Source organism: Odocoileus virginianus, chromosome 24, assembly GCF_023699985.2.
Source record: "Odocoileus virginianus isolate 20LAN1187 ecotype Illinois chromosome 24, Ovbor_1.2, whole genome shotgun sequence".
NCBI classification, from domain to species: domain Eukaryota; kingdom Metazoa; phylum Chordata; class Mammalia; order Artiodactyla; family Cervidae; genus Odocoileus; species Odocoileus virginianus.
Window position 1 is genome coordinate 5,458,180 of NC_069697.1, and position 27,618 is coordinate 5,485,797.

The 27,618-nt window shown below is 37.4% G+C and overlaps 1 protein-coding gene across 2 annotated transcripts in view; it reads left to right on the forward strand.

The window, feature by feature from the left end:
- The window catches only part of ZDHHC17 (zinc finger DHHC-type palmitoyltransferase 17), a 101,037-nt gene that overhangs the window by 36,912 nt on the left and 36,507 nt on the right, over positions 1-27,618 (forward strand). For both annotated transcript variants that reach the window (XM_070454234.1, XM_020886155.2), the window contains exons 4-8: positions 12,454-12,531; positions 13,108-13,252; positions 18,297-18,361; positions 18,962-19,124; positions 25,865-25,990. In XM_070454234.1, the coding sequence (XP_070310335.1) occupies positions 12,454-12,531; positions 13,108-13,252; positions 18,297-18,361; positions 18,962-19,124; positions 25,865-25,990 (577 nt within the window). The remainder of the gene's footprint in view (positions 1-12,453; positions 12,532-13,107; positions 13,253-18,296; positions 18,362-18,961; positions 19,125-25,864; positions 25,991-27,618) is intronic.

The window sequence follows — 27,618 nt, forward strand, 5'->3', positions numbered from 1 at the left end:
CCTTCACTTCTTTTTTCATTTATTTCTGCTCTGATCTTTGTGGTTTCTTTTCTTCTGCTAACTTTAAGGGTTTTTGTTCTTCCTTTCCTAGTTGTTTTATCTGTAAAGTGAGGTTGTCTATTGGGGATTTTTGTTTCCTGTGGTGGGGTTGTATTGCTATAAACTTACCTCTTAGAACTGGTTTTGCTGCATCCCATAGGTTTTGAGTTGTGTTTTCGTTGTCATTTGTTTCTAGGAATTTTTTGATTTCCCTTTTTATTTCTTCAGTAATCTGTTGGTTATTTAGAAACATATTGTTTAACCTCCATGTGTTTGTGTTTTTTAAGTTTTTTTCCCTGTAATTGATATCTAGTCACATAGCGTTGTGGTCAGAGAGGATGCTTGGTACAATTTCAGTTGTCTTAAATTTACTTAGGCTTGACTTGTGACCCAAGATGTGGTTTATCCTAGAGAATGTTCCATGTACGCTTGAGAAGAAAGTGGTATTCTTCTACATTTGGATGGTATGTTCTGAAGATATTAATTAGGTCTATCTGGTCTAATGTGTTGTTTAAGATTTGTGTTTCCTTATTAATTTGCTGTTTTAATGATCTGTCCATTGGTGTAAGTGGGTGTTAAAGTCTCCTACTATTACTGTATTACCGTCAGTTTCCCCTTTTATGTCTGTTAGTGTTTGCTTCACGTATTGAGGTGCTCCGGTGTTGTGTGCATACATATTTACAATTGTTACATCTTCCTCTTGGATTGATCCCTTGATATTTATGTAGTGTCCTTTGTTGTCTCTTGTTATATTCTTTATTTGTCTGTTTTGTCAGATATGAGGATTGCTGCTCTGGCTTTCTTTGGATTTCCATTTGCATGGAATATCTTTTTCCATCTTCTTATTTTCAGCCTATATGTATCTCTAGCTCTGAAGTGGGTCTCTTAAAAGCAGCATATATATGGATCTTGTTTTTGTATCCACTCAGCCAGTCTGTGTCTTTTGGTTGGAGCATGTAATCCATTTACATTCAAAGTAATTATTGATATATATGTTCCTTTTGACATTTTCTTGTTTTCGATTTGTTTTTGTGGCCTTTTCCTTCCCTTGTGTTTCCTGCGTGCAGAAGTTCCTTTAACATTTGCTGTAAAGCTGGTTTGGAGGTGCTAAATCCTCAGCTCTTGCTTTTGTGTAAAGCCTCTGACTTCTCCATCAGTTTAGAATGAGATCCTTGCCAGGTGGAGTGATCTTGGTTGTAGATTTCAGTACTTGAAATATATCCTGCCCTTCCCTTGACCTGTGGAGTTTCTGCAAAGATCAGCTGTTAATCGTATGAAAATAAAATCATATTTCCTTCATGTGTTACTTTTCCCTTGCTGCTTTTAGATTTCTTTCTTTGTGTTTAATCTTTGTTAGATTGATTAGTATGTGTCTTGGCATGTTTCTCTTTGGGTTTATTCTGTTGTGGGGGGACTCTGCTTCTTGGATTTGATCAACTATTTTCTTTTCCATGCTAGGGAAGTTTTAAACTATAATCTCTTCAGTTTTCTCAGATCCTTACTTTTTCCTTCTTCTTCTGGAACCCCTATAATGTGAATGTTGGTGTGTTTAATATTATCACAGAGGTTTTGGAGACTGTCCTCAATTCTTTTCATCCTTTTTTCTTTATTCTGCTCTTCAGTCATTATTTCCAGTATTCTGCCTTCCAGCTCATTTATCTGTCCTTCTGCCTGTTACTCTGGTATTGATTCCTTTTAGAGTGTTTTTAATTGCATTAACTGTGTTGTTTCTTTCTGCTTATTCTTTATTTCCTCTAGGTCTTTGTTAAATGTGTTAATTGATTCTTGGATTTTCTCCATTCTGTTTTCAAGGTTTTGGACCATCTTGACTATTACTCTGAATTCTTTTTCAGGTAGTTTGCCTATTTCCTCTTCCTTTGTTTGGTATTGTAAGTTTGTAACTTGTTGCTTCTTTTTAACTTGTTGCTTCACTTGTGCAGTATTTCTCTTTTCATTTTTTTCTAACTTACTGTGTTTGAGGTCTCCTTTTTGCAAGCTTCAAGGTCATCTTCCTTCTTCCTTTTGGTTTCTGCCCGTGGTGGGTTAGGGTGGTCCAGTTGTTTGTGTAGGCTGTGGGTTAGGAGGACTGGTCTCTGTGTTCTGGTCAGAGGAGGTCAGCTTTTCTCCCTCTGATGAGCAGGGCTGTGTGAGGTGGCATGTTTTGGGGTGTCTGTGGGAAGCCTATCTGCTGATGATGGAGTTTGTGTTTTTGTCTTGTTTGTGGTTTGGGGGAGGTGTCCTGTGCTGGGTGCTGCTGGACCTTGGATACAGGTGGAGACCTTTGTGGAAGTTCTCACAAATTAGCACTCTTGGGGCTAGGAGCTCTCTGGCAGTCTAGGGTCTTGGACTCAGAGGTCCCATTCCAGAGGCTCAAGCTGATCCTGATTGGGGAACCAAGATTGCACAAGGTGTTTGTTATGGCATGAAAGGGGATTAAAACAAAAGACAAAACAAGAAACAAAGGAAACACAAGCAGAGACAAAGGAAAACACACAACACACACACACACACACACACATAAAATTAAAACAGCCCGAGGAAAAGGAAGTAGAAGAGAGTAACCAGCTGAGCAAAGGAAATAAAAAATGATATTGACCAGTTACGAACAACGAAAACACACACCAGAAGAAAAGACCAAAGCAGAGTGCCAACTGGGGAATAAAAGAAAACAAAGCAAACTAACAAACATGGTGAAATAAAGGAAGGAGGAAAAGAAGACACCCACAGAGCCAGAAACGGCCGATGAGTAGGTTCAGTTCAGTCCAGTCACTCAGTCCTAGCTGACTTTGCGACCCCATGAATTGCAGTACCCCTGGCTTCCCTGTCCATCACCAACTCCCAGAGTTTACTCAAACTCATGTCCATTGAGTTGGTGATACCATCCAGGCATCTCATCCTCTGTCGTCCCCTTCTCCTCCCACCTTTAGTCATTCCCAGCATCAGGGTCTTTTCACATGAGTTAGTTCTTCCCATCAAGTGGCCAAAGTATTTAAGTTTCAGCTCCAGCATCAGTCCTTCCGATGACTGTGCAGGACTGATTTCCTGTAGGATGGACTGGTTGGATCTCTTTGCTCTCCAAGGGACCCACAAGAGTCTTCTCCAACACCACAGTTTAAAAGCATCAATTCTTTGGCGCTCAACTTTCTTTATAGTCCAACTCTCACATCCATACATGACTACCGGAAAAACCATAGCTTTGACTAGACAGACCTTAGTTGCCAAAGTAATGTCTCTCATTTTTAACATGCTGTCTCGGTTGGTCATAACTTTTCTTCCAAGGAGTAAGCGTCCTTTAATTTCATGGCTGCAGTCACCATCTGCAGTGATTTTGGAGCCCAAAAAAATAAAGTCTGTCACTGTTTCCCTTGTTTCCCCATCTATTTTCCATGAAGTGATGGGACCAGATGCCATGATCTTAGTTTTCTGAATGTTGAGTTTTAAGCCAGCATTTTCACTCTCGTCTTTCACTTTCATCAAGAGGCTCTTCTTTGCTTTCTGCCATAAGGATAGTGTCATCTGTATATCTGAGGTTATTGATATTTCTCCTGGCAATCCTGATTCTAGCTTGTGCTTCATCCAGCCTGGCATTTTGCATGATGTACTTTGCATATAAGTTAAATAAGCAGGGTGACAATATACAGCCTTGATGGACTCCTTTCTGGATTTGGAACCAGTCTGTTGTTCCATGTCCAGTTCTAACTGTTGCTTCTTGATCTGCATACAGATTTCTCAGGAGGCAGGTCAGGTGGTCTGGTATTCCATCTCTTGAAGGATTTTCCACAGTTTGTTGTGATCCACACAGTCAAAGGCTTTGGCATAGTCAATAAAGCAGGAGTAGAGGTTTTTCTGGAACTCTCTCGATTTTTCGATGGTCCAACGGATGTTGGCAATTTGATCTCTGGTTCCTCTGCCTTTTCTAAATCCAGCTTGAACATCTGAAAGTTCACAGTTCACATACTGTTGAAGCCTGACTTGGAGAATTTTGAGCATTACTTTGCTAGTGTGTGAGATGAGTGCAATTGTGCAGTAGTTTGAGCATTCTTCGGCATTGCCTTTCTTTGAGATTGGAATGAAAACTGACCTTTTCCAGTCCTGTGGCCACTGCTGAGTTTTCCAAATTTGCTGGCATATTGAGTGCAGCACTTTCACAGCATCATCTTTCAGGATTTGAAATAGCTCAACTAGAATTCCATCATCTCCACTAGCTTTGTTCATAGTGATGCTTCCTAAGGCCCACTTGACTTCACATTCCAGGATGTCTGGCTCTAGGTAAGTGATCACACCATCATGATTAACTGGGTCGTGAAGATCTTTTTTGTACAGTTCTTCTGTGTTGTCTTGCCACCTTTTCTTAATATTTTCTGTTTCTGTCAGGTCCATACCATTTCTGTCCTTTATTGAGCCCATCTTTGCATGAAATGTTCCCTTGGTATCTCTTATTTTCTTGAAGAGATCTCTAGTCTTTCCCATTCTATTGTTTTCCTCTATTTCTTTGCACTGATCGCTGAGGAAGGCTTTCTTATCTCTCCTTGCTATTCTTTGGAACGCTGCATTCAAATGGGAATATCTTTCCTTTTCTCCTTTGCTTTTCCCTTCTCTTCTTTTCACAGCTATTTGTAAGGCCTCCTCAGACAGCCATTTTGCCTTTTTGTATTTCTTTTTCTTGGGGATGGTCTTGATCCCTACCTCCTGTACAGTGTCAGAAACCTCCATCCATAGTTCTTCGGGCACTCTTATCAGATCTAATCCTTTGAATGTATTTGTCACTTCCACTGTATAATCATAAGGGATTTAATTTAGATCATACCTGAATGGTCTAGTGGTTTTCCCTACTTTCTTCAATTAAGTCTGAATTTGGCAATAAGTTCATGATCTGAGCCACAGTAGAGGTAGAAGTTTATAAAGGAAATAATAGTATGATTAAAATAAAAAAGTTCTTAAAAGCTTAAATAGATTTAATAATAAATCAACAATCATAGCAACAGAGGAAAAAAAAATCCAGAACTAACTACAAAACGCATCAAAATATAAGAATAACAGTGTTTTTTTCCAATCTCAGCTGTCAGCGTCCTTTCCCTTGCTGTGAGTCACAGTCCACATCCACCCCCTTAGGTTGCTTTCCAACACTAGGCTATCGCTGTACCTGCCGTGGGAAAGCTCAGACTCTCGTTGGCCCTACTCCTGCGTGTTCTTGCCTCCGCTGTCCCCAGCTGCCAGAGCTGGGTGGTTTTCTTCTGCGGGGACTCTCATTATCCGTTTAGGTATTCCATGGACACAGAGTCTGCCTTGTTGATCCTGTGGATTTAATCTGCAGCTTGCACAGCTGGTGAAGTGTTTTTGTTAGTCTTCCTTAGCTGCACTGCCTCTGGAGTTCAGTTGTGCCTCTAGCCCAGCTCTGCCTGTGGGCCATCCACAGACGTTTGCTCCTAAGACTGCCCTCTGGGACTTGGGTCTGCTCCCCGAGGACCGGGTGTGGAGGCGGTGCAGCTGCTTGGATTGCAGCGCCAGGCGTGAGGGGAGCTGGCGGCCTTGAGCACAGGAGACATGGCACTGCTGGGGTTTTCTAGCCTCGGGCAGCTCTGCCCTGCGGGGACCGGGCAAGGAGGCGGGGCAGCTGCGGGGGGCAGTGGGAACCCTGGCAGCCCCGGGAGGCAGAGACACTGGTGTCCTCAGGCACGGGGGCTGTGGTACTTGCTGGTAGTGGTGGTGTCAGTCGCTCAGTTGTGTCTGACTCTGCGACCCCGTGGACTGTAGCCCGCCAGGCTCTTCTGTCCATAGGATTCTGCAGGTGAGAATACTGGAGTGGGTACCCATTCCCTTCTCCCGGGGATCATCCCAGCCAAGAGACTGAACCCAGGTCTCCTGCACTGCAGGCAGATTCTTTACCATCTGAATCACCAGGAAGGCCCTATTAGTCTTTTTTGTGGCTTCTGACAGCTGTTGTTCAAAGAGTTTCACTGGCTCTTCCTTCTCTGTTGCTTGGCACAACTGGTGCTCGAAAGACCCCCCTAGCTGGGGTCCTTCTGTGTTGCTCAGCACAGCATGTGCTCAGAGTGCCCCCCTAGCTGGGATCCTTTTGTTTGCTCCACAGATTAGGCATTCAAAGATCCACCCTCTCTGGGGTCTTTCTCTGTTGGTCAGCCGCCAGCACAGGCGTATGGGAAAAGAGAGGCTACAGTGATGGCCCCACAGCCTGCGCGTGACTCAGCAGTACTGCCTTGCTTCCACGACTGCCCTGCTTTCCTCCAAAGGTATTCCCCAGTGTGATCTCCCTATGCCCCCTCCAGCTGTCTCAGTGCAGTCAGCCCCAGACCTCACCCTAGAATTGCTCTGCATTCGCCATACTCCAGTCTCAGCTGCCACCCATCCCCGGAGACTTGCAGCCTTTCCTGGGGCACGTAGGGCTGCCGAGGGATTGTCTGTGTGGTTGTCACTTCACTCACTGTCACAGGTCAGCTGCCGCACTCTCCCATCAGCCTCAAATGCCTCCCCTCTGTCAAACAGTTGGTCTTACCTGGGGATCTGACCCCAGCCCTTGGATGGAGGTCCAGTCCTGCTCACTCTCCTTTTTTCCCTTCCTTCCTTCATCTTACTGAACTTTGTGTGGATCTATATATTCCTTTCCAATGGTCAGGGACTCCTATCAACTCTCACCTGGTATTCTGTGAGATCGTGTGCATCGGAAGATGTATTCCTGGTGCACCTGTGGAGAGAGATGTACTCCCATGTCCACCTACTCCTCCACCATCTTCTCTCTCATCCCCCCACTTTTTCCCCTAGTGTTTTTATTTTTAATTTAGAGACTAACACAGAAAGCATGACTTTGTCAGCAACAATGTGATTACCAAGAATTTAGATGCTTCCTTTTGGAAATAATTTCAAATGCAAATATCATTTTGTTCAAATGTTGGCAGCAGATAAAGGACTTGTGTCTGGAACACACACAGAATTTTCACAACTCATGGATAAGAGACAACCCCATTTAAAAATAGGCCAATGATTTTGAAGGTGTTTCTCAAAAGACAATTTAAAAAGTTCAGTAAACTCATGAAAAGTTGCTCAGCATCATTAGTTACCAAGGAAATGTAAAACTAAAACCATGGTGGGTACCACTTCACACCCACTAGGATGAGTATAATAAAGAAGATGGACAGCAAGCCTCAGCAGGAATGTAGAAAAACTGGAATCTCAAACATGGCTGATGAGAATGTAAAGAGGGCAGTCAGTTTGGAAAATACAGCTTTAGAGCAATTATTTTACTTTATATGTATGCAGGAGAACTGAAAAGCTATGTCCACACGAAGTTTTTATGCAAATGTTCATAACAGTGTTCTCCATAATAGCCAAAAAGTGGAAGCACCGCAAATGTTCATCAGTGAATGGTGGATAAACAAATTGTGTTGTCTGCCCACATTGATGGAATATTATTCACCTGTGACTGAAGCACTGACACACACTACCGCGTGGATAAACCTCGAGAACATAGTGAAATAAGCCCAACGCAGGGGTCGTTAGTGTGTGCTTCTGTTAATAAAAATCCAGAATAAGCAAACAAAAGCTACTGAAGGGGGACTGGTGACTGCCAGGGGCTGGGGGTGGCAAGGAAGGTAGAGAGAGATGCTCAAGATGATGGGGATTTTCTGGAACTGACTAGAGCTGGTGGTTAAGTACTAAAGGTCAGTGATCAGACTGTGGAAATAAAAGGTGGACTGCTCTTGCCGTTAGTCACTGTCGTCTTCATTCATCAGGATGGCAGAGAACATAAGGATCTACACTAAGCGAGTCAGGAGTCAGTGGGCTGTGCGATGGGGTCATGTCTCAGACGCCCTGTGGGAGCAGGTCCTAGCAGTTAGGGCAGCTGGTGACACAGCGGGTGAAGCGACGTAGATGCCATCTCCATGTGATGCCGTGTGAGAACAATAGGTTCTTCTTCAAACTCGCAGGGCACCAAACTGGCACCAAATTGTAGAATCTCTTATTTTAACTCTGAGAGAGAGAGTGAAGGACAGGGAAGCCTGGTGCACTGAAGTCATGGCATGGTCAAGACTCAGATACAACTTAGTGACTGGACAAAGAACAACAGTCTCTTAACTCGAGAATCCGTCTAAAGCAGTTACAAAAGCAACCTTCTTCAAGTGAGTCACATTTCCCATGAACTGGCTCAGACAAGCCAGATGACTGGTTTGGATGAAAGGTGATAGGCGGGAACAGATTCTTTAGAACCTTCCTCTTCTCTGTCTGTAAAGCTCACCGGAGTTGGGTGTGACAGTGATGAGGAAGAACAAGGAGAGACCACTCCTCACCAGACTCCTGAGCGTATCAGTAATCAGCTATACGGGAAATACAAGGAAATAAAAGCTGGCTATTCTTCTGAATTGTTCAAATCAGTACTTGGGTATGCAGTTCCACAGTGTGTACTTGGAGACGATCCTGTAGTCCCGATACTTCTGCAGGATGTAGGCCTCCGCGCCTGGCAGGGGGGCTCCCGATGGCCCACGTGAACGGTCCAGCTGTCTACCCAATCCCCCCCACCCCGCCCCCCAACTACAGCATCCATGCACCAGTGTCCGCACCAGGCTGCAGTCCGTGGCTCCTCGGCTGTGCCCACCTGATCAGTGCCCCCGGGCCTGGCTAGGCGTGCCCCAGTGTGGCCGCGGGCCCCACCCGGGGACGGTCTAGGAGCGCAGGGCGGTGCCTGCGGAGGTGACAGCCTGGCGGCCGGGGCATGCGCACCAGTGTTGGAGTGCTGGGGCTGATGGCTGGTGGTGTGCTGGCCCGTGGATCCCGCCGCTGCTCAGCTTGCCGCGCTGTCTCTTGTCTGCTCCGCTCCCTCCTCTTCTCATTGCTTTTATGGTATGTAGGAAGCAAGGTTGCTTTTTGTTCCAGAGGGAGACATTACCTCATCCTCAAGGTTGCTTGATGCACGCACAGCTCTGAGAAACGTCTTATGTGAAGAGTGGTTAGGACCTTGCCGTGTCCTCATGTACTCAGCAAGACATAGGGGAGCCCCAGAGACAATGGAGAAGTGTCTTAAGTTCCATCAGGACGTGTTAAAGAAACTTACTGCAAGCAAAGTAGCTGGGTCACTTTCATGATGATAAGATTAAAGTAAGTACAATTTGGAAAGGAGGAGACCTTCACCTAACCTGGATTTCTCACATTTCTCATGTTTTCAAGTGGAAGTCTTTGAACTGTTCCTGAAGTTTTATCCAGATAGAGTGAACTGGAAAGGTTTACTGCAGGTTTTTGGCTTTAGCAGTCTCCTGTTATCTCGGGGTTCTTCATTAACAACAGATAATAATGCTTATAGTCTCTGATTTCAGTTTGATTTCAAGTCAAGGTGTAACTAATGAGTATGGGGATTTGTTAAAAACATGGAGCTTATAAATTCTGAGAACACTCTGTGTGTGTGGCTTACTCTTCTTCTCTTAAAAACATGGGAGTTTTTATTCTTTATCCTCCACTTTGTGAAAGTTCACATCATTGTACATTGATATGGTCCTTTTATAGCTGTTGTACTTTGGGGAGATTTTTTAGTTTATCTTTTAATCCTTCTTTTGAATTTCTAATTTTATCTATTGCGCTTTCAATTTGAAGCATTCTTTGTTGATCTCTACCTCTCACCCCAGTTTGAAAAAATGTTTTGTTCTTATGTCATGAGTATTATCTTTTATTTTTTGGAGGATATTAATTATTTGTTGCTCAGTCACTCAGTCATGTCCAACTCTCTGTGACCCCAATCTCTGTGGGCTGCAGCACGCCAGGCTTCCCAGTCCTTCACCAGCTCCCGGAGTTTGCTCAAACTCATGTCCATCGAGTCAGTGATGCCATCCAACCATCTCATCCTCTGTTGGCCCCTTCTCCTCCTGCCTTCAGTCTTTCCCAGCGTTAGTCTCTCTTTTAAGGTTTTCTTCTCTGTGTGTTATTGATTTGAAGCTTCTGTTTATTTCGGTTTCCTTCCATATTTGAAGTTTTTTTCAATTAACTGATCATGTTTGACCATTCATACTTAGGAGACATAACACAGCTGATTAAACGTTGTGGAACGTGTAGAGTTCACAACAGGAAGCTCCCAAATGCCCCTTCAGCTTGTCAACTCTCACTGCTACATTTTCAGTGGCTCCTGTGTTTCTGTGGTGTAATTCCCTGAGTCCCTAAACTTCTCTGGTAAAGATGCACTGAATCACCTTTTGGCAAATACTGAATGGCTGAGTGTTAAAATCAGCAGGAGCGTGAGAAGTGTAAGGGCACTAGAGTCAGTCTGATTTTAACAGACTTTCAGTTATCACCATCATATTATTAAAATTTTGAATAGCCACATTTTAAGAACACATTGCAGAGAAAACAAGAGTAGTCTTGTTGGCGGCTTGATCGCGTCCACGTCACTAAAATGCCTGTGTGCATGTGTGTTAGTCGCTCAGTCGTGTCCCACGCTTCGCAGCTCCATGGACTGTAGCCCGCCAGGCTCCTCTGTCCATGGGATTCTCTAGACAAGACTTCTGGAGTGGGTTGCCATTTCCTCCTCCAGGAGATCTTCCTGACCCAGGGATCAAATCTGGGTCTTCTGCATTGCAGACAGATTCTTGACTGTCTGAGCCACCAGGAAAGCCCAAAATGCCTGTGGTGATGCTAAATAAATAATTACTTTCAGTGAGAATATAAGTTGGAAAACAACAATTTTTAGCAACTTATATTGACTTTGAACCACTGTTTCTGTTTACAGTCCAGATTCTTACCTTTTCCTTTTGTTGTAACTCTTACCTTTAATCCCTTAACCTTTCTAGGGTTTTAAAACATATTCTGGCTTGCTTCTTATTGTTGTTTCTGAAGACATTTGGGTTTTAGCTCTTTGCTTTTCCTCTTTCAGAGATGTGTTGCTATCTCTTGTTCACTGATACTCTCTTCTCAAACCTAGGGATCATTAGTACCTGCAAGTATATTTTTTGGTAATAACCTTCTTATAGTATTGCAAGGAGGCTTAGGTTTAAAAGTAAGAATTATAAGATTTCAGAATTTAGGAGTTTTGAACTAAAGTATTCAAGCTACAAAGAATAATAGATTATAAAAAGCTGGTGTTTTTCTTCTAAAAGTTTACAATGAAAAAGAAGTTATTCTTTAGAATGCAGGAGAAAAGTTCCCCTATCCTTGTGAAAACAAAGTTATACTTTAGAACTTTGGAAATGACTCTTTGCCATAGTCCTAGCATGAATTTGAAATGTGAGTAAAAGTACCTCTCAGGAATACAGCTATATTAACTATAGAGAAGGCAATAAACTTGCTTTTTAAAGATTTCTTTCTAGTTGGAATTTTTAAGAAAATATTTCCTGTCAAAGCAGTTCTTTGGCAGTGCTGTACTTCTCTTTGGGCACAAAAAAACCATTTTTCTTATTACATTGATGTCTGCTGAGTATCTCAAGAAGCAGTTTAGGGGTATTTGAATGTTTGTGTTCAGACTGTCTGAACTGAAAATTATTTTGGACTGAAAATATGTTAATCTGGAAATACTTTTAAGTTACTTCAAACTGTTCTATATGATAGAGTGGAATTGGGCCCTTCATTGCATAATGCCTTAAAAGCACCAATTTAGGCATACATAGAAGAAAATTTCTGAATCAAGCTCATAAGTATGAATGTATTAAATGTGTAGAACTGAGCATTAAGAGTGAATGCATTAGTGGCCTAGAGCAGTAATTGCTTAGAACAGTTTAAAGAACCTCAATAAAATACATATGTCAAATACTTGCCATCAAATGCCTTGAAATCATTTGTATTCAAGATTCATTGCATTAATCAGTTTGAAAGCAAGCATTATATAAACAACTAGGTCCTGTTCATTTTAGAGGATATCAAGATGTTATGACATTTAATTTAGTAAGCAATGAGGTTGCTCATTCTTTTTAAAGCAACATAGCTTTAAAAGCATCACAAATAAGGCATCATAAAGAACCTCTATATTACACTTTACAGTTTAGAAAACTCCTTCACATACATTGTTTGAGTTAATCTACAGTAATCTTGTGAGGAAGGTAAAACAGCTTCTACCCATGGTAGGTTAAGTGTCTGGCCTACACTACAGCTGTTCCTCTTCCCAAAATTCTACCTGATCCTACTATAGGAACCAAATATTGTGTCTCTTGGACTGCTTTCTTTTTTATATGATGGTTGTTTGGCTTTGCTATTCTTTTTTATAATTCAAAACATTGTTTTCCTTTTACTTATGGAACAAACAGGACAGATATGTTTCATATAAAATTCTCCTAGTGTATTTTAAAAACTCACAGAAGACTGTTTATTGCCAGAGGCATAAACTAGCATGAGATCTAAAATAAAGAACATTTATTTCTTTATTTTTCATATAATTTCTTAAAGTTGAATTTGGAAATTGTCTTAATTATTTAAAATTTTGTCTTATAGATACTATATTTCGAAAGGTGCTATTGTGGATCAACTTGGAGGAGACCTAAATTCAACTCCATTGCACTGGGCCACAAGGTTTAAATTTACTTCTGGATTGTTTTCTTCTTTTAGCAGTCTATAACTGACTTTTTAAAAGAATGATGTGCTGAAATGCATGGGAGAACTTGTTATGCTGATAGTTAATGTCAATAATGAACTCATTTATTGCTGTCCAGGTTTACTTGCATTGAAAGCAAAGTTTATTGTCTAAAGTGTCCTTTAGGAATTAACCATGCTGATATCAATCCAGTTAATTATAAGTTGGGGTTAAACTTTGGAATACTTTTGCAGTCTGTATATGTTTACACTGAAAGAAGTGTCTAGTTCATGGGACAATTAAGGTCATACTGGAATAGGATTAATAGAATATAGTAACTATTTAATACATGTTTCAAGAAGTTATGAGTATAAATTTTCAAAGACTTTTATACCAGTTAAGACTTAAGAACATAAAATCCTAAATGTGTCTTGACATATATCTATTTTAAAATAACATAAAATAAGGTTTTTCTAATCTTTTCTACCATTACCTAATTTTTTTTAAAGATCTTTCCAGAGTTTCTTGTTTGAAATAACTTTATATATTTGAGTGTTTATTCTTTTATGTTTTAGACAAGGCCATCTATCTATGGTTGTGCAACTAATGAAATATGGTGCAGACCCTTCATTAATTGATGGAGAAGGATGTAGCTGTATTCATTTGGCTGCTCAGTTTGGACATACCTCAATTGTTGCTTATCTCATAGCAAAAGGACAGGTAAAAAAAAAATCACAATGGGGTAGATTTTAATCAAACTTTCTTCATGGTTTGAATACTTAATATCATTGGTGTTAACAAGTGTAACAGTCTAGTGATATTAAAATAGTACTTTCTGATGAGTGAAGAGAGTAAATAAATGAGCTCTTTATTGTAGTTAACCTAAAAGTATAAAAACCAGTTATGACCCAGATAATGACCCATTAAGTTGGGTTTTTATTTCCAGTAGTGATAGACATAAATTTCAGAAAGTTCTTAGGAGAAAATTTAGGTTGTCTGTTTTTCCCCCTTAATTACACCCTTTGAATAAATTATCTGAATTCATTTAAACTGTTTTGAACATATTACTGGTTATTTTCTATATTAAGTCCCTCTCAAGGGGGATACATTCTTCACTCATTTTCTCTGTTTCCGATGTCCAAAATACTGCTTCTTACATGTCAGAAGAATTCTCATGATTTAAGTGGTTCTTCCTAATTACTCCTGAATATGTAGTGACTACAATCACATTAAATATTATCAGTTTATATGTACCATGATTTCCTAATAGCAAATGTATTTTGTTAAAAGTTATATCGCTTAATTTTTCTTTCATGAGTTTTTTCTAGTTGTACTTACACATTAGTTTTATAGTTAAGGATCTTACCATAAAAGTAAGATAAATGATTTTAATTCAGTGTTGTTAACATATATTTGTTATTTTAATGCGAAACATTAGATTTAGGATTTGAATACTATTTTGTGACTCCTTTGAGGTATTTGCTGTTGACAGTGCCAGTCAGTGATGATTGTGTGTTGTACGCTATTGCTAAGAAAAGGAGGCGAAGGCTGGTTACGTTCATTGTTGAAAGGGGGAATTTTATCATCTGTTGTTGTGTTAAAGACTGCCCCCTAAATCTGATGGTTTTAGAACAGTACCCACCATTATATTTCACAGTTCTCTGGGTTAACTGGGCTTGGCTGGGTGGTTCTTCCTGTGAAGATGGCAGGGGGGACATATATAGGGGCTCCGCTGGCTGGAGAATGTCTCACTTGCATACCTTGTATCTTGATAGGAATGGCCAAAAGACTGGGCTCACTTGGGATACCTGTCTCTTTTTCTCCATGCAGTCTCAGAATTTCTCCTTCTCCACAACCACCCCTCCATGCGCTCTCTCTAGCAGGGAAGCATGGTGGCGCAGAGCTCCCCAAAGAGCAAAAGCAGAAGCTGTCGGACTTTTTTTAAAAGGTTTTGAACCAGCATGGCAACATTTCTGCTCCATTCTGTCAATTAAGCCAAGTAACAGGGCCAGCCTGTGTTCACTGTGGGGACACAAAGGTTTGCACACTCGGAGAGGAGGTCTGTTGGAGGCTGTCTTTGGAGACCGGCTACCAGGAGGGACCATCTTGTTCTACAGCTCCTTCTAGACTGGGGATAAAAGCAGTAGATGGCGCTGTTGCACGCGACAGTGTCTTTACTGGCCTTCTGTATTACAGATATAAGTTTACAACACATGTTCACCTTTTCTCTTCCAGGTTTTCACTGGGTAGGAATAGTGGAATAAAGTCTTGGCTCTCTTTGCTAACCTGTTGGTTTTTGAGTTTGGATGTTTCAGTCAGTTTAACTCTGGCAGAGTGTGGAGGCTATAAAAGTCTTAAAGGGTAGACTTTTTTGTCAGTACTTTTCGTGCAGTAAATACATGATGATGGTAATGAATGTCTGACGGATAATTAGTTTCCTTTTTCATGAGTAATTTTTTTCCTGCTTACAAAAGTAACAGTACTTACTGTATTCAAACATAACAGAAAAATATGGCTTAGAGAATGAAATCTCACCTCTCTTTGTCTCCTCACCCCCATTGAGATCTCTTCCTCTAATGTTTACTATGTATTTTTCCAGAATTTGTCAGTGTACATGCTAAAATATCATAGAAAGAAAACCCCTCTAATGTGCATTCCATTGTACTTTAAGTGGGTTCCAAAGTCCTTCTCTGGCCTACTGAACTACATGTGGTCTAGCCCTGGAAACCTGTCATCTCATCTTCTGTCGTCTCTGCCTCACTCACTGCTTTTACCACACCTGTCTTGCAGTTCGCTCAGCAGCTTTGAAAGTTTTTTCATGGGGCCTTTGTGCCTGCTCTTCTTCTGCTTGGTAATTCTTTTCTCAGTCACACAGTTCGCTCTCCTTTTCTCTCTCACTTTAATCAGGTGTTTACTCAATTTTGATTAGTTCTGATTAGTTCCCAATTATAAGCAGTAATAAAATTAGTGTATTTCTAATTCCTACTTATTCTCCATCTTATTTTGTCATTAGTAATACTGTTTTTCTTAGTGTTAACTTTTTTTCTGATAAATATAACTTACATTTCTGTCACTTGATTTTTCAGCTCTAAATAATTTTCTTTGACTCATAGCTGTTGCAGGGTAGACACTCATCATACTTTCTTTTCAGCCTTTTCCCACCCCCACCCCCCTTTTTTATTAATTGTTCCAAATTTACATTCTTAGAACAAATAACATTTCCATTCAGTTCGTCATTCTATTCATCACAGTTGTTTCATGTTAGTTATACTGTTAAATATATTCAGTGCTCACTACCAATTCTTTTGAATGATTTTCAGGGGAAAATGCTAAGTAATGGAGCCCTGTTGATCATGGAATTCCCATAACCTTTTGATCTGGGCTTGTTAATTCTTCCTAATAGAGAATACTCATACGTCCAGGCTGAACTTGGAAAAGAAGTACCAAGTTTTAAATCCTGACCCAAAGAGAGAAAAGGTTGATTTTCATTTTTCTTTTAGTACTCTAGAGGTGTGGCATAGTTTTACATTTTTTATTTATTAATATTTTTAATACTGTCACTTTAATAAGTCACTTGCAGAGACTTACAACTAAGAAGGAAGAAGAAACTTAAGAATTTACATGTTTGTTTTAATTGGACATCAAATTTAGTTGAGCTTTCTTGAAACCAGGGCAGTGAAGGAAGTAAAATAAGTGACAGTACTCAGCTCTCGTGTAAGAAGCCAGGAAGTCTGTCATTTCTTCAGAGCAGCTTTTTTTAAATATCTTTATTGGAAAAAAAAAGTATAATGTAAATAATGAGTGAGGTTACATGAGATATTCCCAACAACACATAGAATAAATTTAGAAATGGATTTGTAGTGATAAGGCACAATACCTAACTATAGTTGTCATGAGACAGACTGAAATTAGTGATGTCCAAGGATATATGTTACCTCTTGTCAAGATAATGGTTCTCGGCTTTTTTTCTCTTTACCTCAATGTATTTGGACATTTGAGACATACTCGCATCAGTAAGAGTGACTTACAGAGAACTGTACATAGAGTTATGAAGTGTTTTACAGTGTACTCACTATAACTGTGCTCTCTCTGCTGGGTGGTAGACTAGATAACATAAGTTGGATAACATCTGTGGGTTTGATGTAGTCCAGGAATGGGAGATGGGGATGGGACGAAGAGGAAACAATTTTTATTGAATGTCTGTTATGTTCCAGGCTATAGAATTAGGTTGCCTTACACACATCATTCCATTTAATCATCACTGGGGTCTTACGAAGCCATTATTGTATTCACATTTGTAGATGGGAAAGCTGAGGTTCCGGGAATTAAAGTAATTTTGCCAATTTTACAGTTAAGGCATGGAGCTAGGAATTGAAAATCATGTCTGTCTTGTTCTAATGCCCATGCCTTTCCCAAGTCTAGAAGAGTAGATAGGTAAACTTGTCTTTTCATTTAACAAATGGTTTTTTATTATTCTCCATGCCCAGAAAAGTAGATGCAAAGATGACTTTAAAACAATTTTGATCTTTAAAGAAGTGTTGTTCTAGTTAATGAGACAGATACCTCAGGTACATAGCAGAATCAATCCAAATTGATTGCTGGAGTGGGTCAAGAGAAAGAATTGTAGGGAACTGAAACTAATAGAATCCCTGATACATTAGCATGTCTTGAAAGAAGATTTAGATAACTTGAAAAGAGTTTGGGTTGAATAGGTAGTAGTTTTAGTTCTAATTTGCTAAAAAGAAAAAAAAAAAAAACAGAACTAAGCATAATGGAGAAAAAATACAGTACCAAGGAAAGCGAAAAGCTGGGTAGGAGAAGAAAAAATCATAGTTTCTACATAAATTTTTTGGGAATAGTATTCATACATATTTATAATAATATAAGTATCAAATATTTATAGAACCTGAATTATTATCTGTTCAGAGGAAGGAATAGGAAAGGTGTGTGTCTGTGATGGGGCAGTGAGAAGAAAGAATGTGCCATTTTATGTATTGAGGTTATGTAAAATACGGATATTGAGGATAATGCCTAAAACTGAAAAATCAATAAGTACCAATTCAGGTTTTTCATTTTAAGTATGTGGGAGTAAAAAGCACAATAATGAGTTTTAAAAAAATGAAAATGGTAGGGAGTAAGACAGAAGATTGCTTTATTATTTTGCTTTTTCATCGCAGACTTTGTAGAGTTAGTTAATTCTAAAAATATTTATGCATAGTGACATAGTGATGAAAAGCATTTTAAAATAAAGAACAAATTCAGTAAATTTTAATAGATTCAGAATATTTGACTCTTTTAAAATTTATTGAATTTATTCTTTGTTTTAAAATGGCTAGAAATAAACAGGGTTTTATTATTCTCTCATATCATGAATTAATATAAATAAGTTTTTCAGAAACATGTCATTTATTTAATCTGTTCATTGTGGGTGAAAGATCAAGAGTAGGTCAAGATCTTTAAATGAAAACATTAAAAGGCTGAATGAAGCATCTTAAAAGAAAACTATAAATAGAAGTTAATTAAATATTAAATATATATTTATATTTATAAATAAGTATATTTATGTAGATATTTATATCCATATTAATTTAAATATTTAATAAATAGTTTTATTTTAAAGTTAAGTAAGAAAAAGTTTCATAAATCAACCTTGATTGAGTGGTGTTATCATTCTGATTTCTTTTGTGATGAGTAAATTATGTTTTTCTGAGTAAATTTGGTAGGGACTTAGAAATTTTTACTGTCTGGCTTTTTACTCTATCAGGATGTAGATATGATGGATCAGAATGGGATGACGCCTTTAATGTGGGCAGCTTATAGGACACACAGGTATGTAATCGTTACAGAACACTTACTCAGGTCATTTCAGCATGATGAAATGTAACACAGGTGGTGAGGAAAAGCAATCAATGTTACACTTATTAACATTTAAAATTCTTACAATGAATACATAGTATATGACACAGATTATTTTTTTGGATATTTTGAGTCTTTATGTTTACTTTTATGTTGGTAGTTGTAGTATCCTTAAGGTAGTCTTAAGCACCTTCTTATTAAAAGTATAACTCATTTTTTATATGACTTGTGTGTTGGCAAGTTTAACATTAATAAGTTGCCTTAAATCATTTTTGGAAAATTTTAATTGTTTAAGTATTTAGATATTAATAACCTTAATTCCATGATGTAGAATATGAACATCAGGACCAACTGTGCGCTCTCTTGGAACTAGTTTATGTTCTTTGATGTAGAACATACTTAATACTTCATATTAAAAATGCTGTCTCATTACTCATTCTAAAGTTGTCAAAAATAGGTTAGAATAGAAGTGTTCCAAGATGGAATATAACCACAGTCAGTTTAGTATCTGTAATGATTTCTATAATTGAAATTAGGGTTGTTGTTGTTGTTGTGTTTTTTTTTCCTTTTCAGTGTGGATCCAACTAGATTGCTTTTAACATTCAATGTTTCAGTTAACCTTGGTGACAAGTATCACAAAAACACTGCCCTGCACTGGGCAGTGCTCGCAGGGAATACCACAGTCATTAGTCTGCTTCTGGAGGCTGGGGCTAACGTCGATGCCCAGAATATCAAGGTAAAACTGCCTATATTGATTGTGCTTTGTGAAATGCGATTACCAAGTTGGAATTCTTTAATAAAACTGAGGTTTTTTAATAGACTGTCAGAGGTGGAAGAAACTTAACTTACTCTCAACCCTTTGTTTCCATGCAAGAATTTGTTTTGAAAAACTAATTTATTTATTTTCATCTTTTAGTATTGAAGTATTTTTCAGATTTTGGTGACCTTTTCATTAGTGAATTCTTACTGACTTTTATCTATTTATAGCTGAATAGGTAGTTTTATGGTTTCTTTAAAAAGATTATTGCACTAAGATCCCACATGCAGCACCACGCAACCTAAATAAATAAATAAATAATATCATTACAGAGAATCACAGGTTTTATCCCAAGTATGCATAACTTTCAGTAATTTTTTGACTTGGTCATTAATTATCTTATTTTTATAAAAGTCAAGACCTTTAAATTTGATAATGATATTTATAGGAGAATTTCTGTCTATGCTGGAGTAATCAAAGAAAAATGTACCCCAAAAGTATACACAATGTTAACATTTACACTCTGAGCACTTAGAAATTTATAGACATTTTTATGAATACCTGCAAGAAAATTCTATTGGTAATCTTAAATTTTGGTTAACCATTCTTAGTTTTAAAGCTTGTCTTTTAGCAACAGACTTTTTCTGTGAAATGACTTGAAAATTTTAAACATCTTTTAATAATGTGCCTTCTTAAATAACTTTGTACTCATTAACAAATGTTGTTTAATTTTTACTATAAGCCATTGTATTTTCTTAGTCATGCCTCTTAAATTTCTAAGGAGTATATTCTATTTAAATATGAAAGGAATTTGAGTTGCATAATAATCTAAAATGGCAATCAAAAAGTTGGTTATCTCCTGCTGGATCAGGGTATCTTTTTATGTAGCAGTGAACAGTTCTTTCTCTGTTTGAATACTCTGAGAAGATTAAACTACTAAAATAGCTTTGACTAATTTATTTATAATTACAACCAATTTTTAGAAGTGAGTCTCTAACTAAAAGTACTTAGTTAAAAGTTACTATTACATATCTTATTGGAAAGGCTAAGAAGTTGAGAAAAAAATGTATTTTCTTTTACCTTTTTTCAAGTTCAAGTCTTTTTGTCTCTACCCAAAGTGATCAGAATGGTCTAGTTACCTGCTGGTAAATTTATGGGAAGAGGACAGTCAGCTTACCCTCATGTCTGAAGTGTGATGAACACTCTTAAGTTTTGTTGACTGAATGAAGATTCTTGTCTTGAGCTTCACTCCTAGGCTGGTTTTCATGACTGTGCTGGCATACATCTCTGCCACTTCTGAAATCATAGAGAGAAATTTTTGCTTTCCCAAACATTTTAAAGTAGGAAGTTCTGAAAAGTTTGTAATATCGTAATTAGTAAATTAGGCTGATCCCAAGGCCTGAAGAAAAAGAAAGGAGGAGTTTGACTAAACCTAATCAGTATCCCTATGAGAAAAAATTTAACGAGATGACCTTATATTTTAGATGATCTGAATTGCTTTAAAGTGTTATTTTTCTTCTGTTAGCTACTGGATAGCCATTCCTAAAGTGAGTTATGCCTCAGGAATACATTTCCAGTATTTAGTGTTATATTTTAATAGAACCAGTTTCCCTATGGCAAATAGTGTATGTCCATAGACTTTGCCAAGAATCGTATAGATATGTTGAAATTACAGTAGTACCAAAGAATTACAAAGTGACAGCACAGTTTTATAATTTGAAACTAGTAGTATGTATTTTCAGAGCATTTAAAATCATCTTTTCTTAGCATATAAAAGTTTAGATAACTTCTCTTCAGTTATGAACTTTTATGTATTTGAGATGTGGTTTGTAAGTTTAATGTCTTTTCATCTTGTACTCCAAATTAACCATTGTATAAACTTTTGATAAGCTTTTGGCTTCCCAGGCAGTTCAATGATTAAGAATCTAACTGCCAATGCAGGAGACTGGTGGGTTACCGTCCATGGGGTCACAGAGTCAGACATGACTGAGTGACTAATGCTTTCACTTTCATAGAACTCCCAGGTGTACAACATAATGATTTGACATTTGTACACCTTGCAAAATGACTAGCATGTCCAGTAAACATCTATCACCATCACAGTTACAAATTTCTTTTTTCCTGTGATGCAAACCCCTCAAGATTTGGGCTTCCCAGATGGACATAGTGGTAAAGAACCTGCCTGTCAGTGCAGTGGACCTCAGAGACACGGGTTTGATCCCTGGGTCAGGAAGATCCCTTGGAGGGGGGCATGGCAACACTCTCCAGTATTCTTGCCTGGAGAATCCCATGGACAGAGGAACTTGGTGGGCTGCAGTCCAAAGGGTTGCAAAGAGTCGGACACAAAACAACTAAAGTGATTTAGCACACACATGATGCAAACCCTCAAGATATTTACTCTTAGTGACTTCTGAATATGCACTACAGTATTATTAACTGTGGGCTTGCTGGTGGCTCAGTTTTAAAGAACCTACCTGCCAGTGCAGGAGATGCAACTTCCATCCCTGGGTTGGGAAGATCCCTCTGGAGGAGGAAATGGTAACCCTGCCAGTATTCTTGCCTGGAAAATCCCACGGATAGAGGAGCCTGGCAAGCTGCAGCACTTGCAGCTGCAAAAGAGTTGGACTTGATTTAGCAGCTAAATAACAACAATTGTTAACTATAGTTGTCATGTATTGTATCCTTGTGATTTCTTTTTTTTAGAACTGGCAGTTTATACCTTTGACTCCCTTCGCTAATCTCCCCAGCTTCCCACACTGTCTACCTCTGGCACTCAGCAGTCTATCTGTGAGCTTGTGTTTTGTTGATGTTTTGTTTTTAGATTCCACATATAAGTGGTATCATAAGGTATTTGTCTTTCTTCTGACTTATTTGAAGTGACACTGTTTTTAAAGGAAATAAAGTCTAAGGAGTTGCTTCAGTTGCTCAGGGAGCATTTATACTATCAGAGTAAAAACAATCTTTTTAACCACACTGGTGAAAAAGTAGATTTTTGTTTAAAACTGTAATTTTAATGTGATTAAAAGAGTGAAATAAGTATCAAATACCTTTTCTACTGGAATCTGGCATTCCTAATACGCTGAAGCCTGGTTGCCTTCTAGTGGAGAGTGTTCATTCATCCAACAAATGTTTGTTTAATGCTGGGCAGTCAGTGCTGAAGATAGACGAAGTCCCTATTCTCTCAGAAAATTACACCGTATTGAGGAAATAGACAATAAATAAGTTAGCAAACACATACACAGAGGCAGATGTGGTCGTGATGAGGGCTAAGGGGGCTGTATCAGGTGAGAGTGATTTGTGCATGCCTCTGAGACAGAGACCAGTTAGATACATGAGAAAACACTTTTCATGTAGAGGAGCCCACAAGTGTGAGGCCAAGGCCAGGAGTAAGCTTGTCATGTTAGCGGTGTGGGAACGACAGTGCTGACCAAGCAAGAGCCACAGAGAGACAGGTGCCAGGCCGTGAGAAAGTGCTCTAACTGTATTCACAGTCAAACTGGGAAGATTGCTGTAGAATTGTTACATAATCTTTGTGTTTAAAATATATTTTAAACATTACTTTGTTACTTGGAGAATAAATTGAAGAATTAAGAAAATGAAAGGGGATGTATTAAGATCAGTTTGGTTCGTATAATAAATCAGGCAAGTGATAATGTTACTTTTGCCTAAGATTGAAGTGATGGAGAAAAATGAATGGTTTTGGAAATAATAATTTAGAGTAGAAAAGAAAAGGTAGAATAAAAATGAAGATGAAAGAAAAAACATTACTGATTTAGTTTTGTTTTGAATAACTGAGTGTCTTGTGATACATGTTGAAGTTGTGAAGACGGAAGGAAATAAGCTTTTTTGGGGCAACAGGACATATATAATTTGAGGTGGTGCCTTTTAGCTATGTGGAATGTCACATAGCTATGTGAAAAATTTGTTAATTAAAAAAAAACCAACCTAGATTGTTTGTCCTGGAATTTGACAGATTAAGTTGATTTATAGCTGTGTATTTTTCTTTTTCATTTTAAGTCTTAAGAAAGTCTGGTTGATAAACATGAATTGTACCAAGATGGAACCTGTAAATCTGGATATGGCTTTAATAGCTAATAGAAGTTACATTTTTCAAAGAATATGAAAAAGTATATGTTATAGTATTTAACTATTGATTAACTCTATTCCTTGTAAAAGCTATTTCCTAAATAAAATTAAGCATAAATTTCTTAGGAATCTGTCTTTATATCCTTGTAAATTAGTTATTTGAGTATTTCAGTTCTTACAATATATAAGTAAATGATTCTTTTATCAAAATAATAACTTATTTTGGAGACCTTATTAAATGATAGGTAACTTTAAAATGACTAATTTTATCCTTAGAAGGATTAGGAATGACCATATACCCTCAATTAGAGGGTCTTAATCTGGGTCCCACCAGTGGATTTTGGTTAAGGGGTAGGTCCACGAGCTCTAAAATTGTTCATGAAAAAGTATCAGCATTTTTCTGGTGAGGAAGTCACCAGACTTTCATCAGACATGGCTTAAAACAGTTTAAAAACCATGTCCCTAATTAATGGTTACAGAGAATAAATTTAAATCTTCTGAGGTAGTAACAATAGTGGGAGAGAGTGATTTGGGAAACTTAAGACTTTAAGAAAAATGACCTATGCAGTAATCCCTTTTCATGGTAGCATCTCATTTGTGCATTTAAAAAATATATTTCACCTCCTTACACATGTTTTTGGTTGATAAATTCAGATGAATTGAGTTTGGAGAGGGCAATTAATCTTGAGTGCTGCCTATACATTTATAATTTATTCTTTCGAAAATTATCAAAGGACATAATTTTTAGCTTGTGCAAAATGTAAAATTCCTGAGCTTTGTTAATTAATACATTGAAAGACTTTTGTATGGTTTCTTGAAAAGTGCTAAGAAACTATTTTCAGAAAATAGTTTTCATTACCCCTTAGGTACCCGACCTTGATGGTCTCTGAGGAAGAACTTTCCTTAGTTTTAATAATGAAATTCTACCTCACTTAAGCAAAAAGTGATCTTCCACTTTCCATAGTGTTTATCTCACCAAAACCCCTGAAGAATATCTTTTATTACTAGTTAGTTACATACTCTGTAATACTCCATGATTCTTGTTACTGCTCTTGTTATTATCACTTGCTATTTTGGCTAACACATGGAGTGTTAAATATAGACTTGACTTGGATCCTTGGTTTTAATAGAATTTTTAAAATTAATTGCTTGTTTATTTTGCCAGCTGAATAAAAGAACTGTACAAAAGTAGTCAGATGACTAGAAGAGAAGTTGAAAGATTTCTTAAAGCTCCCTCCATCTTTTTATCTAGGCAATCCTTAGGTGTCACATGGCCCTCTAGTGGAGGGGATGCTCAGCGGGACCGAGGCAGCTGCAGAATGTTCTCTGGGAGTTGTTACCCAAGGGATTGCTTTATTCAGGTAATCTTTCAGTCTGGATTAACTAGCTGGTTCTGACAACCTAGGTGATAGAAGTTTGGAATAGGTAAGGAGACACATTAACGTAAATATCCCTATTTGTGGAAGATTCACCTAAGTTAGCCCATTTCTTATTAAATACTATTGATCTTTTTATTAAAGGATTGGTTAGGCTTTTTGTTTTTATTGTTGTGTTGTTATTGTTGTTGCTCTTGGTGGTAGTGGTGTGTTTATTTTGTTGTTTGATTATTTTTCAGTGTTTGTTTTTAAATTGAATAAACTATATTCCATATTTGATTAATAATTATCCTTCATAAGTAAGGCACCCAGGCCTCCTCATTTCTTCATTTTTATCCAGTTTTTAAAAATAAAATTTCAGTATTTTTCTTCCATTTTTAAAGTAATTTTGAATATTCATCCTTAATTCTTGAAATTTTGGCAAACAAAATTATTTTTTCTTTTTGAGGAAGTAGATAAAAGTGTAAACTATGAAATAGAATAAAAATGTAGGTATCTAACTACCAAAAGGAGAAATAAAATTTTAAATTAATAAAGGCATAAAGAAGCATAAATCTAGAATTGGGGACACTCGTTTCTTACTTCCTTTAGAACATTTTAGTTCTGTTCATTTATACTTCCTGATGGTCTTTTTCTTGCAATTAAAGGGAGCTTCAAGTCTCTCAAATGCGTTTAACTTTTTTTTTACTGCCCTAGTTCTCTTAGGAAGTTTCTGGATGGGTGAATGAATTTAACATGATCAAGAATACAGATATAATGGTAGTAGAAGTGGAAGTTTTTTCTTTTTCTTCTCTCTTCTCTTCTTTAGACTTCTTTCATCACTGAAATTAAACAGGGAGATTTCTGGCAGTTTGGTATTATAGCAGGATGGTTTGTAGCAATAACTATTACTAATGAAACCCTTAAAGAATTTGGAATAACTGCATAAACTTAGTGATAGCCTCTGATCCAGCAGGTGCTAAAATACCTACTTTTTGATTACTCTCTAAAATAAGTTAAAATGCAAGCCAGAAATAGTCTATAGAACAGGATGTGTAAATATATTTTCTGACTGTACCTTAATCGGAAAAGCATAAGTAATATATCATTTAGAGTCTTTAGTGATTAACTTTGCCAAATGTAAAAGCAATGTTAATGAAGTAATAGTGCTGTCCGTTTATCTTTGTGGAAGTGTTTTAAAAGCTTGTAACTAAAATATTCTGCTTTTTCTTTCTTTTCTTTTTTTTTAATGTGAATTTCTTCTGCTTACATCATCAGGGTGAATCAGCACTTGATTTGGCAAAGCAGAGAAAAAATGTGTGGATGATCAACCATTTGCAAGAGGCACGGCAAGCAAAGGGATATGACAATCCATCTTTCCTTAGAAAGCTGAAAGCTGATAAGGTAAATCCATGACTGAAGATTTTCAGCAGATAGTCTTTTTAAGTAAAATTCATAAGCATATTTTCTTAGCATGTGTAATTTACAGGCTTTAGTCTTGGCATTGGCCAGTGTAGTTTTTAAAATATTATTTCACCCAGCTAAATAAAGGTAGATACCAAAGTTTAAGAAGGATGGGTATATGTGAAATTGTTTAGATGCCTATTCACTACTAACATAAACTTTAATTCAGCTGGCCTTTGTTAAGTTTTTATAGAGAGATAATAAAACTTTTCCTTTTAAGTGTATTTGTTAGTATGGTAATAAATTGTGAAAAATCTTAGTCCTTATATATTTTGAAACTACTTACAACTCTATAGTTAATTTAAGCTTTCCATTCTTTTGTAATATGTTGTAACTTTCATTGAGAGAGAAAAACTTATTATTCAGTTCTCTATAGAAAGCTCATTTTAAATCTTCCATAAAATCTTCAGTTTTAAACTGTATGATATTTGCCTTAGTTGCCTAATTGTATGATTTCAAAACTAAGAACATTTTCCCCAAAAGAAGGATCTGTATTCCTTAAAAATTTATTTCCTTAAAAGGAAAAATTAGTTGACTGATAGTTTTTTTGTATATCTAAATAATTAATGAGATATTTGCTAACTTGTCAGTAATCACAATTTGAATGGCATTAAGCCTTGGGTATCATATATGTCTTATTCAGTCGGTTCTAATGGTAATACTTTTATATAAAGTTAACACTGATCTATCTGTTACCAAAACAAAATAACAAGTTTTGGGTAAAGGGAAACAGATTTATTTAAAAGCGTGCCTCATTGATACGTAGGATTTAGACTTCCTTAATGTCCTAATGAGCTGAAAAGTCCATTGGTCCATTACTTAGACATCAGGAAAATTAGGTTTGTAGTTTATAAACTTGGCCATTTTCAGCCCCGTATTTGAGGCTGAGGAGCAGTTTTTGCATGTCTTGTCATCTTTTCATTTTTACTGTTTACGTGTACTATTAAAAATAGTTAATTATTTATTGAGTGGGCCCAAAAGTTTCTTCCAGTTTTTCCATACAGTGTTATGGAAAAACCACAACAAACTTTTTGGCCACCCCAATACTTGGATGTCGCTCTGTCCTCCAGGCTTTGGAGCAGTTTTGCTCAGCAGAGTGAAAAGTGGCTAATTTCTTGTAATAACCAGGCCACTGATAAAGATGTCTCTTGTTACTCTGGAACGCCTCATTGTCTTTATGCTTTCATTTGCTTAGTGAAGTTGTAGATGTTTATAGAATTATTTATTATAGCAGTAGTGAACTATATATCAGGGTTTTATGTTTGAATACAGTTTCTTTTAAGAAGAGAGCTGCATTAAAAAGCTGTGCACAATTTTATTAACATTTGTATATATTATTGTGATCAGTTCAGAAGTTGTATATTCCTGGTTTTTTTGTTTTAGTTTTTTGCATTAGTAGCTTTAAAAATATTATGTAATCTAAAGCGATCACTAGATGAAAGTTCATGATTTCATTAAGTGGGGCTTTGTGAAATTAAGTATTTGCATTTGTATAGACTATGCTCTTTCCATCTCACGTTAGAAAAATTTAAATTATGAACATGACTTGATTTGCTAGTCTGTGAAGT